Source organism: Malania oleifera, chromosome 2, assembly GCF_029873635.1.
Source record: "Malania oleifera isolate guangnan ecotype guangnan chromosome 2, ASM2987363v1, whole genome shotgun sequence".
In the NCBI taxonomy this organism is placed as follows: domain Eukaryota; kingdom Viridiplantae; phylum Streptophyta; class Magnoliopsida; order Santalales; family Ximeniaceae; genus Malania; species Malania oleifera.
The window spans coordinates 3,603,231-3,621,329 of NC_080418.1; the positions used below are offsets into that span (position 1 = coordinate 3,603,231).

The 18,099-nt window shown below is 35.3% G+C and overlaps 1 protein-coding gene across 1 annotated transcript; it reads right to left on the reverse strand.

Annotated features, from left to right (window-relative positions):
* Nucleotides 1-15,184: 15,184 nt before the first annotated feature.
* Nucleotides 15,185-17,963, reverse strand: LOC131148529 (UDP-glycosyltransferase 87A1-like). Its single transcript, XM_058098280.1, has 2 exons — nucleotides 17,338-17,963; nucleotides 15,185-16,288 (listed from the first exon to the last, which is right to left on the reverse strand). Exons 1-2 carry the CDS (start codon nucleotides 17,915-17,917, stop codon nucleotides 15,375-15,377), a joined length of 1,494 nt encoding a protein of 497 aa, XP_057954263.1. The 5' UTR covers nucleotides 17,918-17,963; the 3' UTR covers nucleotides 15,185-15,374.
* Nucleotides 17,964-18,099: the final 136 nt, after the last annotated feature.

Below are 18,099 nucleotides of genomic sequence, written 5' to 3' on the forward strand. Positions count from 1 at the left end.
TATAAACCTAACATGCATAGAATCAACCAAACAACTCATTAATTAAACACTCAAATGGTAAACCAAAAGCAAGAACCTCACTAATCAGATTTAAATAAGGACAAACTAAACTTAAACCTCAACTATAACGTAAGAATAATAAGCCGACTCAACACAATGCTATGAATAAACCAAATAAAAGTAAACTATGGCTCAACAATGACTCAACTAAATGAATGCAAACTAACTTAAACAATAAACACGCTCAACAAAGTCTTAAATAAACATTACTAAACTCAAACCAATAAAGAAAAGAAACTCCAATAGAATATTCAAAATATAAAATCAGACAACTAATTAAAAACAAAGAAAAGAGAGAAAACTTAATCAAAAAATTATCAAATAAAAGAGTTCTTCTGTAACGACCTAAAAATTCTTATCATTTTTTTTTGTATACAATAAAAATTCCTACGCATCGGAAACAAAAAGCATATCACTATTATAACATAACTGTATAATACCAGAATCCAATATATACAGGTCATATCCATACAAAGTAAACCCCTCTATCCTCATATTTCCCAAAAATACAACTCGTCAAAAACTCACCCAAAACCCAGGGTGACCAAACTCTATCTCTATCCGCGAGCCTGATCTGCTCGCCTATCTAGCTCATCTGAAAAATGTTAGAATAAAGGGTTAAGTCGACGCTCAGTAAGTGAAAATATGCTATCACTAGTGTGTGGCAACTAAGTTAAGTATGTTTTTAAAATAATAACTGTTTTGGAATGCAATAAACAATCTGTAAATCATATCTTTCAAATATATATTTCCTTCTCAATTTAAAGTACACTGTGTCATCTGTATTTTTCTATTTTTCATACGGATAATATCATACTATATTGTAAAACTGTAAATATATAAATATCTGTACTTTATCCCTAGGACTCTGTACGTAATGATTTGACCCCTCATGATAGGGTTGTGCGGCCCGTAGGCGGGACTCTATCTGGTTAGCCCTCCAGATAGGTCATCATACTCTACACTACCTCAGCCTGGCCAAACTGCATCCTCTCCTAAGCTCGGGACTGGCTACTACCTCATCAAACCGGCCCCCTCAACCCAGTGTACTAGAGAGCTGCATACTCTCCGAGCACGGCATGACGGTACCCACATACTATGTGAGATATGTGGTTGTACTCTATCTGTATATAGCAACGGTACCGTGCTCTGTAATCTGTATCTGTCTGTGTAATTTCTTCAGGGATCTGATACTATATACATATATACGTATATATACTCTTTTACTATTTTCATCGTGTGTCCAAAATTACCATAACTTTGTCTTTCTGTACTGTAAACACTATATCTGTAGCATCTTGATGCTACCTCTATATATCTATCTATGTATACTGTATATATTTATACTCTGTCTGTGTTCTGTATGTTATGGTAATAGGAAAAAAATGGCACGTTAAACTCTGTATTTACTGTTCTGTATAAGCTGTGATATAAATACTGTATACATGTATATGTATGTATATTTTTCTGTGAATATAAATCTATATCTGTATATTCTGTGTAAGCCCACATACTGAAAAGGCTTTATAAACTGTATATACTGTTATTAACTACGTTGTAGTAACCGGGAAATTTTTTTTTTTAAAAATAAATAAATAATAAAAATAATAAACATTAAAATAATAAAATAAAATAAATTAATTAAATTAAACAAGTAAAATGAATAGTATGATAAGGACAAAAAAAATGTATATATAATACCACAAGCTTCTTCAAGAAGCTTTCAAAGTCAAAAAAATCCAATTTGAATTGGATTTTTTTTTGGTGTCGCGGTCAGTGCACTCTCTCTCTCACACACACACACTCACCTCTCTCTCTCTCTCTCTCTCCTACGACTCTCTCTCTTCGATTTTGGGCCAGTTTTATGCCAGATTGACAAACCGAAACCACCACGACACTCCTGGCGAAGTTCTCTACAAGTCTTCCGGAGCGGATCGTCAGGGAAATAAAGTTGGATTTCATCCCAAATCCAAGGTAAGGCTTTATACTCAATATTTGGATTTTTGACAGTTGAAGAAAGTGATATACGCATAAAAATACTGAACTTTAATACTGAAAATTTTCATTTCCAGGGGTGTTGATTGGGAATGTTGGGAATCATCCCTAAGTTGAGGTAAGACTTTGTAAGCCGAATTTGACTTAGTGGTAGTTATAGAAAATGTTGTAAGTACGAAAATACTAAACTTTAATTCTACATGTTTTCATTTTCAGGGTATTGAGTTGAGAACCTTGTGGGTACGGGGAAGATTTTTTTTTGGGCTTTTTAGGAATCAGGTAAGAGGATAAACTAAGTTAGTTTTGTTTTGAGAAAATGCATGTATATATATGTAGCGTCTGGTTTTAGGAAAAATAAATATATTTATATATATGATTTATATTTGGAAAATACTGTTCAAATGATGATATGTTGAATACGTGGAAAATTTGTTTAATGTGGCATGAGTATAAAAATGTTGTGAAATACTGTTTTCTGGGAATGGGGACGATATGGATTTCTATGATGGAAAATTGGCGTACGGGCCGAGATATATATATATATATATATATATGTGTGTGTGTGTGTGTGTGTGTGTGTGATTTGCTGGCGTACGGGCTGTACTACGTGATTTGCCGGCGTACGGGCCGAACAATGATAAAATGTGTAATTCCGGCGTACAGGCCGATGATTTTCATGAAATATATATATGTGAAAAATAATATGATTGATTTGATAATTATTGATATGAGATATCCATGTATTACGATTTTAGTATATGTATATGATATCAGAACCTGGTTGGCTTGATTTAGGCTGACACCTGCACGGTACCGTTGCTATGTGTCCATGGTTCTCGTGATCATGATATCTGTGTTAACGCCACTGTACGGAGTGGTGTGAGATTGGATGGTCGATGTGGTTATTTTCAAGAAGTGTGCTGTTATCGCCCCTGGTGTACGGACCAGTCTGGGTAGACCCATCGGACCTACAGACTACTGTTTGACTTGGCAGTGGTCGACCAACCATTGTCAAGTCTTGCCTTCGGGCCACACAACCCAGTCATGTGGGGGTAATACATGGCAACAGCCAACTAACCTACCAGGATTGTTTTATGTTATTGTTATTGTATGAGATAAGATATGTTTATGAAAATGCAGTATATTCTGCTATGTGTTGATATATATGTATGTTTTCCCAAATTTGATAAAAGTATTGAATATGTTATGTATGGTATATATAGAACACAAAATACTCATGTTGCCACACACTGGTATTAGTTTATTTCCCTTACTAAGAGGTGTCTCACTCCTAAATCTTATTAACTTTTCAGGAGCCCCGGATAGGAGAGCGGAAAAAGCCCCGCTGATATAGTACGGTCTATCTGCCCTTTTTAAAGGATAAGTTTTGTAGGGATAGTTAGATTTTGTGGGAAACGTCCCTAGGTTTTATTTTTGGGATGTATATATGAAAATACAGTGATTGTAGTAACTCTGGTATATTGTTGTATATGGTATTGAGACGTACATGTTTGTATATTTTCTGCTGCTAGGGCTTCTGCTTTATGTTCTGATATATCCCTGGTGCCCACGGGTCAAGGTGGATTGTGACCTGCTGAGCTGGAATATGGCATATGTGATATTGATATTATATAAAAAAAATATATATGTGAAAAAAATGAGCAGGTCGTGACAACGTACTCAGTATAGCATGATACATCACAAAACTATATAAATTCTTTATCTCATGAAAATCTACTCAGGCCACACAAGCATTTAATTCACATTCTGTATAAACTAAATAATAATCTGGTATGAATCTATGTCTATAAAATCTCTGAATACTTTATAAAAATTCCTAGCATAGCATATTTCCCTTACTTGAACTTTGAAAAGCCTCTATAAAAATCTGGCTGTATACCCGTAGGATTCCTAACCCGACATCTTGAAAACGCAATCCCCCAGAACAAAACATCAGTATTTCCTAGTCTGTATCATTTTCTATAATTGTCAGGAAGCCAAAAACTCAATAAAAGACCTTACCCAGAATTTGGGATGAAATCCAACTTCGTTTTCTCGATGATCCGCTCCGGCAAACTTGTAGGGAATTCCATCAGTAGCGTCGTGGTAGCCTCGGATCGTTGATCTGGCGACCGATGGGGCCAGAAATGAAGAGAGAAGGGAGAGAGAGTCGTAGAGAGAGAGAGAGGAGAGAGAGAGAGAGAGAGAGCTCGGTGAAAAGTGAAAAATATCCCAGATTTCTACTATTTATAAACTAGGGGATTTCGTTGACGAGACCCTGTATTCGTCGACGAGTCCTTCACCAATTTCGTCGACAAGGCCCTGTATTCATCGACGAAATTCAGGCAGCCTCAGAACCCCTGTCGGAATTTTCTCGTCGACGAAGCCCTGTGTTCATCAATGAAATTTCTTAACCACTAGTCAACAAACCCCTGTATTTGTCGACGAGTCCTTGTAATTTTTTGAATTTATTTTGTTCTCCAAAATGCAATGTCGTTGACGAACGGGAAGCGTTCGTCGACGAAGTCTACAGCCTCCTTCTGTTTCTGTATCTATTTTCCTCTCTCTTTAATATTTGAATATGAATATTTTCTGGGTCTTTACATCTTCAACAACGAAAAAAAAAAAAAATACTTACCACACTAATTGACCAAAACAAAAGTTTAATCCCAACATTAACTTTAAATGAAATCAAGTATCACTATAAAAAAATTGGTTTTTAGTGACAGATTCAAATTCGTCACTAATAGTAGGGTATTAGTGACGGTTTTAGAAACCGTTACTAATACGGCACTATTAGTGACGAAATTAAATCCGTCACTAATAGTTTCATCACTAAAAATCAAAAAAAAAAATGTGCGAAAATATTTTTCACACAAAATTTATCTTGGGAAAATATTAGTAACAATTTCTACGGTATTATTGACGAATTAAATTTGTCACTAAAAGGTAAACAGTAGTGACGATTAAATAATCATCACTACTATTATTTAAAAAAAAAAAAAAATTTACTTTAGAGTATTAGTGATGAATTTTTAAATTCGTCACTATTGACCCATTAATAGTGACGGATTTGATTAATAGTGACGAATTTGAGAATCATCACTAATACTTCAACTTTTTAAAAAAAACAAAAAAAATTTACTTTACAGTATTAGTGATGAATTTAAAAATTCGTCACTATTGCCCCATTATTAGTGACGGATTTGAGAACCGTCACTAATACTACCATTTTTTTAAAAAAAAATAAAAAAATTTACTTCATAGTATTAGTGACAAATTTCTAAATTCGTCACTATTGGTCCATTATTAGTAACGGATTTGAGAACCGTCACTAATACTTCTATTTAAAAAAAATAAAAAAAAATTACTTCACAGTATTAGTGACGAATTTAAAAATTCGTCACTATTGCCTCATTATTAGTAACGAATTTGACAACCGTCACTAATACTTCCATTTTTAAAAAAAATAAAAAAATTTTACTTCAGAGTATTAGTGACGGATTTACAAATTCATCACTATTGGCCCCTTCCCCCAATCTCTATTTCCCCATATTTTCCCCCAATATTTTTCATTCCCTCCATTCTGTCGCAGCCCCTCCCTCCCAATCCTCCTGTCTCCCGACCCTCCTCTCTCCTATCGCCATTCGCCGTTGCTTTGCCCGTTGCCTTGCCTGTCGCTGTCGCCTGTCGTCGTTTGCTCGTCGTCGCCATCGCTGTCTTAGTCCAGGTTTTGCCAGTCGCTGTTCGCTTCACCGACCGCCACTGCTGTTGCTCCTCGTCAAGAGGTTTGCTTCTTATTCTTCTTCTTCTCCTCGTCGTTGCTACTCCTCGCTAGGAGATCCTATTTCACAAGGAGAAGAAATCCACAAGTGGATTAGGATGGGTGTTCTTGGTGTTGCTTTGGGCTATAGAAAATGGCATTTTTTAGGGGAATTTTTTTGCCTGACTAGCAAGGAATTGGTGAATTGTACTTCATTAGCATTCCTACATCTTCTTCTTCTTTTTTTTTTTAATTTTATTTTGCTTTTTATCTTTGTTGTTGGAGGATGCCCTTTTGAATATTCTCTTTCTTCTCTGATTATAAATTGTCTGGAAAGAGCGGAAGTTATTTCACCTTCTTAGGCTTTTGCAATGAGGTGCTTTGAGGGAACATGTTTTTCAGATGTTCAATTGGATAGACAGGCTTTGTTATCTTGATTGAGTTTTTTTTTTTTTTTTTAATTTTGTCTTTTATTTAATTATAAGAGGATCTTATCATTCTTTCTACTTTACTATTTCCTTTTGACACCTTTTCCTTTCTATCAAAGAAAAATGTAGCTATTTCATGTGATATTAATTTTTATTAATAAAGGAATTATTTGCAGTATTCTAGTCATTGCTTGTTAACAAATATTGGATTGGTGATTATGTGGGTAGGTTCTTGTTATATGTGTCATGAAATGTGCAATTAATCTAGGAATTTATCTCATCTCGATGGTGGTTTTTATTGTTTTTGGACTATTAAGGTTACAAATTTTTTCTTTAATTTTTTAGATCTTTTTCCAAGATTACGTTAATCAAGTAGTATTATAGTATATTTGTTCTTTGGACTGTGAGACTCGGTCACCCAACTTGTGTCAACTTAAATTTTATCATTGCTAAATTAGGAAAAACTATTGATAATTTTGATGTTGTGCTGCAATAAAGGGGTTGAATAATGTCAGGATTTTTTTGGGAGTATATGTGCTTATGTCTGTGTTTGTGTCGTGTTCTTTGTGATTCTTTAATGTGTCATTGCCATCTATCGATTTCAAAATTTTTGGTGCACCATGTCAACTCTTCAATGTGGAATGAGCTACTCATTTGACTTAATTTTTTATTTGAGCAATCTTTCTTCTTTTCCACCTGCACATTCAATTTTCTGCTTTCCAGTGTTCTACATACTATTATTCACAATGTTAGACACTTCCTGTACAGAGTGACGCAGGAAAGATGTATAAGATGCTTATATCCTCTCCCATTTAATCAAAGGTGTATACCAACTTTTGTACGATGTGGTCTTTGTGGAGGAGGTGCAAACTCATTCAAGATCCTTTCTAGTGAGCCAGAGACAATGAAAGAGAAAAGTTACTTTAGTGATTTTGATTTGAATACAAGAGACAAGGTCACAACTGAGTCGTATTCTTGTTTTTCTGTCATTTATGCCTCTGTGATTAGTATTTATTCGCTCGAAAACTTACATTATATCCAGTAATCTATATACTAGAAAATAGAAGTGATTTTTGGTGGTTCTCTTGCCAATTGCTATTGGATTAACAAATTTGAAGCAATTTTGTTTTTCAGCACCTATAAACACTAGTTGTTCCAGTCACTTCTAGTTTTGGAATCAAATACTCCTCTTGCATGTTCTACTTTCTTCAAATGACCAAGAATTGAGACATAAGAGTTTAGGGGTGTACTATTTAATTTAGCATAGAAGTTTTGAGCTGATAAAGTTTGTATATTCCTTCCGTGTTGCAACTCAGAAAATCAATCCCTTATGAACATACATGACATATCATTTGATTTTAACTATGGATAAGCATTATCATTTGTTCACCACCAGGAATATTCTGTTTTGAGAACGAGTTAAAGTGTTTATGTGTGTGGTTAGATGCATGCAACAGTATATATATCCATATGTACGTTATTTACATTCATTTCAGTTATTCGTTTAGGGCTAAAAATTGTTGTTTGACAGACTGTTTATATTTTTCTTTCTGATTATATTGAGGGCCAGCTCTCCATTTGTATACTAATTTTTTTTTTTTTTTATGATTCTTAATTTGTAGGGTTCACGGCTATCATAACATCAACACAATGACATGCATGCACTACAATCGTCGGATGAAACTTTTGATTATCTCTTTGTAATTTTTATTGTTATTTGATTTGAACAAATGAAATTTCTGTATTCTAATTTGAATTTGTATAATGTATTTGTATTTGAATTTTGAATTTTTTGAAATTTTTTTTGGTTATATGAACAGATGTTATTTCTTTATTTTAATTGAATTTGTATTTGAATTCGAAATTTTGAATAATTTATGAATTTTGTAGTAATTATGGTTTCAGGTTATGTATGCGAAAATATAATTATAGATTTTTATAGGAATTGATGATTAAAAAAATCAGTATTAAATTATTTTTAGAATTTTTTTAACTATTAGTGAAGGATTCAAAATCGTCACTGATAGTAGGGTATTAGTGACGAATTACAAATTGATCACTAATACTCTTCCATTAGTGACGAATTTGTAATTCGTCACTAGTACCCTAGTATTAGTAATGAATTACAAATACGTCACTAATACCATACTATTAGTGACGAATTTGAATAGAGCCGATGTAGAATTTATAGTGACGGTTATAATCCATCACTAATACCATACTATTAGTAACAAATTTGAGCAGAGCCGATGTAGAATTTATAGTGACAGTATTAAGGTTTTAGTGACGGTCATAATCTGTCACTAATACTGTATTATTATTGACAAATTTAAAATTCGTCACTAATAGTTAGTAGTAATCGCAAATATAGCAACTAATTTAAAACCGTCACTAATACTTATAAATTCGTCACTAATAGTTAGTAGAAATCGTAGATATAACAACTAATTTAAAACCGTCACTAATACTTATAAATTCGTCACTAATAGTATTAGTAACGAATTTATAAGTATTAGTGACGAATTTGATCCTTCACTAATACCCTGATTTTTTGTAGTGTATTAAATTCCAACAATGACTTGAAATAAGAACACAAACTAACTTTAATAATAATAACCTAGTAGGCACTTAAGTTCCAACAATGAGACTTTAAATTAAACAAAATTAGAATTAACCATGCAATAACTTAGCCAAATATTTAAGTGCATAAGAGAGAGAGAGAGAGAGAGAGAGAGAGAGAGAAGATAAACCCAACAATACTGTAAATGGAAATATTCTATGCATTAATCAACATAAACTCATTATTAAAATATCCATTAAGATAACAATAAAGTGCACAAGAAGTAGCTAAATAGATTAATTAAAATAGAGAGAGGGAGAGAGAGAGATGGAGAGATGAGAGAGAGAGAGAGATGGAGGTTGCTAGCTCGGGTCTTCAAGCAGTAGTTGCTCGGGTCTCCACACAACAGGAGGCTGTCTGCGGCGCTGCTCCCTGGCAAGAAGTCCCACATGCCAAATCTCTCTCCTAACTTTCTAACCCTAGCTACCTCTTTTTTTGTTTTACTTTCTTCCTCTTTCAATGCCCTCCAGCTACTCTCTTTAGCCCCAGCGCCTCACTAGCTAGCTCACTCTAAGACCCCTTTGTTTCCTTTACATGGCCGAATCACATCAAGACCTGACCCACTATTTTTATTTTTTTTTAATTTCCAATTGTACATGGCACACACAAAGGCTTCTTTTTCACATTTTTTTTTTCTAGCCCCCTTTTCTTTCATTTTGGTTTTCACTCACACACACAAGGCTAGCCTACTTTATTTGCAACCTAACGCACACACGCACACACACGGGCTCCCCTCTTTTCTTTGCTTCAAGCCCGCTTACACACCTCACAAGGCCGAGTCCAGTTGTCTTCAAGCCATTTTTAAGCTCAGTTATCCTCTATCATCTTTGTTTTTACCTTACATAATCTTGTGGATCTCCAAGTATATAAACCTTTGTGTAAAAGTCAGGTGGGGAATATGTGTTGAAGTGTGTTGGGCTAAAATCCAAGCACAATCTATCACCCATGCATACTTTCACCTTCAATGTCTTCTTTGCTCCATTTGATCTAAACATTCCTTGCATCATCCAGAGGGATTTTCCATATCCGTGCATATTGAAGGCCATCATCTGAGCTCCAGCTTACGTACACGACTCTCCATGAACACGACTCATTCACGTGAATTTTAATTTCGACTTTGACGTCCAAAGATTATCTTACAATAATAAAACACAAATGCTCGTAAATTTGTTTTTTTTTTACAAAAATAAGATAATTATCTAAAAATTATCAAATGAACTCACTAATTAAAATAATGGACATAATCAGACATTTAATTAAAATTATAATCTTTAATGCATGAATTTAAATGTCTAATTATGCAACTTTGACGTGTAATCACTAAAACTCTGGCATCTGTTTGTTTTTTATTTTTTGGAACTTTTATTGTATGATGGAGAAAAATCATACTGAAAACCAAGGTGTAGTTCCAAGAGGGGGTGAATTGGGTTATTAAAATTTCTTTCAAATCTTTTAATGAATTCTTAAGCTCTTGATAATTTATGAACAACACAACACAAGCTTAATTCTTTAATCAATCCATAACCACAAAAACTTAAATAAACAAGCAATCCTTAAAACCAATCAACCAAACCAATTGATTTATCAAGTACAAGTGATCAAAAAATTAAACATCCACATAACCAATCAACATCTAAGTAATCAAAAAAAAAAAATACTCAAGCAAATATAATTTTCAGTACTTTGGTAATTTCAGCTTTTGTTAATAGCCCTATGTGTATGATTTCAAGCCCTATAGTGAATGTAATTTGATTCAATGCAAACCACAACTAAAATCCCAAACAACTCAAAATTTAAAAAAACTCTTAGTTAATTTGTTTTTGGGTGCTAACCAATCAACGTACTCCCTTTAAGGTTTCCGCAAAGTATTAATCAACCAACGTACTCCCTTTCGGTTTCCACAATCCCAAAACCAAATTAAACTTCAATTTATTTAATTTCCAAATTACGTAGTATATATGATTAAGAAATTAAATCATCCACATAGTTTATATGTTTGCTGGAATTTAAAGAGAGTAAGGGAAAGAGAAGGACACCATGATTTTTATGAGGTTGACTTATCCCCAGCCTACGTCCTCCCCTTTGGCCAATACCACCAAAGGATTCCACTCTACCAATTTCTTTCCAAGTGAAACAAAACCGTTACACACTCCTTCAGTAGGTTAGTGCAACGTCTCTCTAAGTGATACCCCACGCTTAGGCACTCCTTCAATAGGTTAGAGTAATCACCTCTTCAAGCAATACCCCATGCTTGGTCAATGATCCAACAACCTAGAATCGTCCAAGAACTACAAGAAATACGAAATAAATGCTGCGTACAAGAACACTCTCAAACAGAGCAAATTAGTACAAATTCAGCACTATGTACTTCAAAATTTAAATACCAAGATGAAATAGAATTGAAACTCAAGGTAAGATATTACTGGAGGTTCTTTCTTAAGATTTGAAAAACTTAGTAGTAAGTTAGAATCGTGGCTTTTGATCAACAACAATTCAGTAGAATTCTCCCAATAAGAATGTGAGCAAGAGTGAGCTTTAGAGAAGATTGAAAGTATGATGTTTGATTGCTGATTTTTACTTGGTAATTTGATTCCTTGGGTTAAATGAGTATTTATAGACTTTTTAGGGTGAGTTTCCTTGTTTTCCAAGTTACTTGGAGTGTCCACAAAGTTTTTATAACGTTTAGATTTGAAAAACTAATTTTTAGAATTTTTCCGTTAAAGTTCAAAATTTAAATTCTCATAGGGTCAGTCGACTGAGTCACTCGATTAGGTTAGTTTTTGTATAGGTCAGTCAGCTGGACAGGCGGCTGACACCATTCTGTCTCTCCATAAATTAATTCATTTAAATGTCAATTGGCTGACTGAACATCGTTCAAAATAATCAGTCGGCTGGGCAGTCCATGTCTCAGTCAGCAGAGCAGTTCATCTTCTCAAAAAATTTTTCATTTTTTAAGATTTTAAACCCTTGTTATTTGAAAATTTTAACTTTTATTTTTCAAAATTATTTTCCAGAGTTTTCAAAAACTAGTCTCTAAGTCTTAATTGCATCCTAAAGAGCTTCTAAGTATTTCATAAGATATTTAAACATAAAGTACTTATATAAAGACTTTATAAGATTTTGACATTCTAAACACTTAAGTCTTCATGCTTGCTTTGGCTCCATCTTGTCTTCAAGTTTTAATATACTTTGAGCTTTCTCTTTAATATTCATGCTCTCATATTCTTCAAACTTTAATAGATCCTCTTGGAATCCATGTCTTAAGTTTCATTTGATCATCCTTCTTCTTCTTCTTCTTCTTCTTTTTTTTTATCGGTAAAAGTAGATATATTGATCAAAATATTATGTACAAAGTACTCTAGGCATACCCAGGAAAGATAGATACAAGTCACTATCCAAGTCTCTATGGTGAAGACAATGTCACAAGGTCTTCTTTACAAGGCAACAAAAAGTTCCAAACAAACAGCATAATGCTGAGAGCATATTAAACATTATACATGTTAAATTTATCATATACTATTCTAAATGTGTACCTTTGGATCATTTGAAGTAGTTTCCCGGGAGATGTCCTTTTTCCTTCAAACTTGCACCTATTCCGAGTGTGCCATATGAAGTAGACCGTGGCTGCCAAGCATACTTTCTTCCCTATTGCCTGCAATCCCATACCTTTGATCATTCTTCTTTGAAGTATAAGCTTTCAATGGATCCTTGTGAACACTTGACCTTGCTTTCTCATAGTTGAGTCCTGAAATGTCATCACTTAACTAAATATGTTAAGTTCTTCTTGTTTGTTAGCATTAAAATAGGATGTTAAGCTTTGTAAGGCTAACACATACCTTGAGAATTAGGCACATTGGCTACATCAATCTTACGCATTGAAACATCAATTGTAGACGGATTTGCATTAGACCCGGAATCTCCGAATACCTCAAGTTGGGTCTCGGTTTTTCGTTCATCAATTTTCTTACTTAACTTCTTCAATGCGAGTAAGGTGCCATCAACGTGCTTGAACGTGACAAACTCGTACCCTTTACTTTTCCCATCCGAGGTTGCGAATGGGGAGCTTGTGCTGGGTAGGGTCCCGATTGGCGACAGATCGGACAACGTTGAGTATGTCTAGGTGTTGAACGACGGCATTTCGGACAATCTTGATCAAGCCAATGCATTGACTTTGAATTATTTCATGTAGTCATGATCAAGGATTGAAAGAGAAAACCTCTCAGGAAGTTCCCAGAGACGGCACCAACTGTTGCAGCCAAAAATTGAATAACCTTTCATGATCCCTGATTATAACCACCTGAAAAGAGATAAATAAGCAAGGCTTGGAGGACCCGGGGTGTACTCCGGGGGATCTCTTTGATGCCTAAGTTAGGGATTGACTTGAGAGGTTTTTTTATGCAACAGTAAAATAGAGTTTAGAATGAAATACCTTAACTTCTTCTCTAAATCCCCATTTATAGTAATGGAGTTTGACCCAAGGGTGATGTGTCATTTATTGGTGAATTATGGCGCAAGCATGAATTGCTCCTGTTGTTATAGCGTTGGCATAAATTGCTTTGGTCATCATGGAGTTAGCGTCAATTGTTTTAGTTGAGCAGTTGACTTAGGTGGTAATTGTCCTTAGGAATGCTGGGCTTTAGTCTTCTCTGAACTTATGGTAAGTGATATATTTGGGATATATCACTCTCTTTAAAGTGATTTAAGTCCTTTGTGGATTTCTCTTATCCTGTAAACCGATGCAAACCAAATTCCACTTGTAAAAAAAAATTAATTACAACATCACAACTAATTATGATTATGCATTAAAATAACTACAACATTTTGTTATGTATAAAAATTTAATGTCACACAATTTTGTTATTATAAATTAATATTACAATTTAAAATTAAGATAAATGCTTAATCATCAAAACGAACTTAAGTTAAATGAATTATTTTTTTATAAATTTAAAATTATAGAAAATAAAAATCAACGATTTGGAGCCTTCTCAAGTTTCGCCCTCATATTTTAATATATTAGTATAAATATATAAAGGTTAACTTGTTATATAAAATAAAAATTAGTTCATTACATTATTTTTTTTATCGGTAAATGGTAAATTATATTGATAAAAAATGACATGTACAGAAACTTTGGGCATACACATGACAAAGAAAGCCAAAGCTCTCAATCAAAGAAATATCAAAAGCATTTACAATCAACCTGGGCATACGCAGGGACACAAAGGACAAAACGAAGCTAAAGGAGTAAGACAAAACTTTAGTACAAAGACAATCCAACTCAGGCAACTGAATAGAAGTGTTCAGGTGACCGAAACAGTACTACCAATCAACCAAGACAAAAACCAAGATCTCCAAAACCGCAGCCAAGGCCAGATTAAACACCAACCCAATCAAAAAGGTGAGGAAACTTGTCATAAATGATTTTGTATGTATGAGACTGAATTATTTTGACTACTGCAGCAACAGAAGTGGTCTTTCCTTCAAACAACTTTTTGTTCTTGCAGTGTCAAATATAGTAGACTGTAACAGCCAAGCATATTCTTCAAGCCACAGCCTGAATGCCCTTTCCCTTGGCCTCCTTATGGAGCCATTTTAGAGCAGCCTTGATTGTTGTCATGCACCTTTTTAGGGCCAACCAAGACCTCAAGATGTCCCACACTGAAGCTAAAAAAATAGAACTTGAAAAATACATGATCTGGGGTCTCCTTTTCAGAGCAGCAAAGAGCAACTTACCCTTAGCACTCAGCCAAAGCATAAAGGAGTACCTAGGGGTGCACCTGCTCTTCCACACCACCGAATGTCAGGGGGCCTTTTGGCCTTCCAAAAGTGGTATGCCTTTGAGCAGACCACTTGATCCTTGAGCAACCACTAATTCATCTGAGTAACAGCATCATCTTGATCTTTACAGCAGCTAAGAAGCATGTTTTTTTTTTGTCTCAATGATGTTCTTAAAAAGAGGGGAGTCCTCATGTTTAGAAGATGCATTCCAAATACTAGAACCCCTTAAGTAGAACTGATTTAGCCATTTGGACCAAAGGGAGTCTTTTTTGCTCCGCACATTCCATAGAGCCTCGGTAAGGAGGGCTCAGTTCCAGACCTTGAGATCAAAGGCACCAAGTCTCCCTTCCATTTTAGGCAGACATACGTCCTTCCAAGGCACAAGAGACCTCTTCCTTCCACCCCAGAGAAAAACCTGCAGAGCTTACCCACATGATTCATTACATTAATTATTAATTTAAAACTTATTTGTTGATGGTCATGGTTATAAGAGGGCTCAATATAAATAGTACTAAAGATTAAAGGAGGCAAACACAATTTCAAAAACCTTATAGAAATTTTTTTTGCAACTTACCCTATTAAGGGTTCGTAACTCCATTTTGTTTTACATGAAAGCGACGCTTAAGTTCATTAGATTTTGGAAGCATACATAGCATAATAATCTCCAACATAAAAGTTCAATGATTGAATGATTAAAAACGAAATACAAAAAAATTATTCAATCATCCTATCTTTTGATAATGTCCCTAATAAAAGCATCAATATTGATTTCGGATGATCCGTCTTTTTCGATTGCTCGTCGTGAAATTTCTCGAACTTCTCTTGCTTTTTTTCTCATTTCTTTTCCTTCGTCGCTATCCAAATCCATAAACCCTTGCACGAGCTCTGCAATTTCCTCCTTCTTCACCAAACTCTGCTTCCCCACAACCCTCTCCACCGCCCTCTGGCCAATGCCCCAATCTTCCACGATGAGTTTACTATTCGGCGGTTGATCCCAAAAGATGGGGCATGTGAGCATCGGGACGCCTACAAAGCAACCCTCTAAAATTGAATTCCAGCCACAATGCGTCCAAAACCCTCCGACCGATGGATGAGACAGCACCTTCAATTGGTCACACCATGGCACCACAAGCCCCATACTACCACAACCATCTTTGAATCGTGACGTTTCCCAACGCGCCACCCACAAAAATCGAACTCCGCTGTCCCGCAACCCTGCTGCGATTTCTTCTAGTTGGGCATCAGACACCGAGAGAAAGCTCCCCAGTGAGACGTACAAGACGGAGTCTTTAGGTTGGGAATCCAACCATTGGAAAACGTTTGCCTCATTTTGGGTGGAATTGGAATTGGAATCGGTATGGGAATTGGAATTTGTAGAATTGTGTGGAGGTTCAAAGTGGGGAATGATGGGACCGATTGGGTAAATGGGGAACCGGAGTTTGGATTTCAGTGCATCAAAGACATGAGCTTCGAGCTCATAAACAGAAGTGAAGAGTAGGTACTGTGATTTGGGTACCCAAGTCATTGCCTCCAAGACCCGAGGTAGGACTTTATTCCCGTCACCTTCAAATATTGTTGGGAGCTCCACCATGCGCGTCGGAGAAATTCCGGGTAAGTAGTCCACGCGTTCATCTCCCACCACTATCACAAGCACACAGAGAGATAAAAACAGCTAATTACATAAATATTTAACGTTTAAAAAATAATAATTAACATTCTCAATCTTTGTATTTCGCCTGCCCAAAATACAAAGCTTGGAGCCTTTTTGCAATTGAATTTTATGAATTTAATATAACATTAAGAACAAATATGTCATTTAGTCTGAAAATATTTTTTCTCAATGAAAAGCTTTTTGCCCTTATATTTGGAAAAAAAGTTGTGAATTTGAATTTGTGTCGTTTTAAATAAAATACAATGTAAAATTATATTATATTCTATCTAAATTTTAATTAATAAATCTAAATTAAAAATTTTAAATTTATGCTTTCAAATTTAAATTGAATGGAATAGTATATATAATTTAATTTTTATTTTATAGGGTGAAAAATAAATAGAACTAAAAAGAGAAAAAAAAAAAGGGGGAGGGGGGGGGGGGGGAGGCCAAGGGAAATTTAATTATGAAAAGTGTAACCAGTGGTGAACAAGGCAACAATTCATGTCGGGAGCAGGCCCATTAGTCAGACTAGTGATGCACCATTTTCGAACCAAATGATTATTATTTTTGCAAGCGGTGTTTAATTATGATATATATATATATATATATTATAAAAATATATTATTATTGAAAAATGTGCAAAAAGTTTTTTTTTTTTTCGAAAAAGTAATTGGTATCAATGCAATTTGTCTGTAAATTAAATTTTTTATTTTAAAATTTAAGTTAATTTTGATGAATTGTTAAAAAAAAAATTATGATTTTTAATTGAATAAACGAATTTAAATTTATAGATTAATTATCTGTTAATAAATAAATCAAATCAACTCTTTTATTAAAAGAGTAGTTTGTGCGTTAATCAGATCTGGTTGAAATCTAAATTTCACATCAATCATTTAACAAACAAGAGTCATTAATGATGACCATTCAACAATGAATGTTTCTCATTTTTTCATTTTGTCCCGACGCCGAAGCAGACGGAGAAAAATTCTCTAGAAAAACTTTTTAAAGAAAATGAATGACAGATTGCGGAACTAACCTGACAAATCGACGGGGAAGTGGCCGTTCTGAGAGAGTAAATCAAAGTGAAACAAGGTCGAGAACACCAACGCCGACTGCGTCCAAAACGACGCCACCGGAATATTCCTCCGGTTCCCCACCCGGACTGCCCAGAAAAGGAAGGTGTCGTTCAAGATGAGGGTGGCAGGCGGGTGGAGCCGGTCGAGGAGCTGCTCGAAGGGGGCTTCCAGCTTGGTCATGACGGCCTCCAGGAAGCCGGGGAAGTCGGCGGCGCGGCCCAGCTCGGAGGGGATGACGTTGGGGATGCAGCCGAAGCGGATGTTGGCGGGCTTCGGCTGGGAGCCGATGAAGCCGTGCCACTCCTCCGTCACCACGAAGGTCACCTGAATGCCTGGCCGCCGGGCAACCAGTAACTTGCAGAAGCTCATCATAGGGTTGATGTGGCCTCTTCCTGGGCTGGGCATCGCCACCACGTGGCATCCTCTGGCTGGTCCCTCGTTCACCGGCTCCATCAGATCTCCCGAAGAAGAAGAAGAAGAAGATGAAGGATAAGATCGAGAAGCAGAAGCAGAGTTTTGGGATAGCAGAGAGAAGGACATATGATAACGGGACGGCGGAGGACTGAAATGACGATAATATCCCTCGTATTTATGAAATATGACAAGCCAGCCAATGAGCTACTCACACTCAAATATTATTTCCGGTATATTCTACTTTTATTTTAACTCGTCATTTTAATAAGAAATAAGATTCAAATGATAATAGTATCCCTAAATCATAG

What these genes read in the sequence shown, in the direction of transcription:
- LOC131148529 (XM_058098280.1), bottom strand. Translation starts at nt 17,917, where the DNA reads ATGTCCTTCTCTCTGCTATCCCAAAACTCTGCTTCTGCTTCTCGATCT. An exon ending in CTTCCCCGTCGATTTGTCAG is followed by an intron (nt 16,289 to 17,337) that starts GTTAGTTCCGCA and finishes TGCTTGTGATAG; the next exon opens with TGGTGGGAGATGAACGCGTG.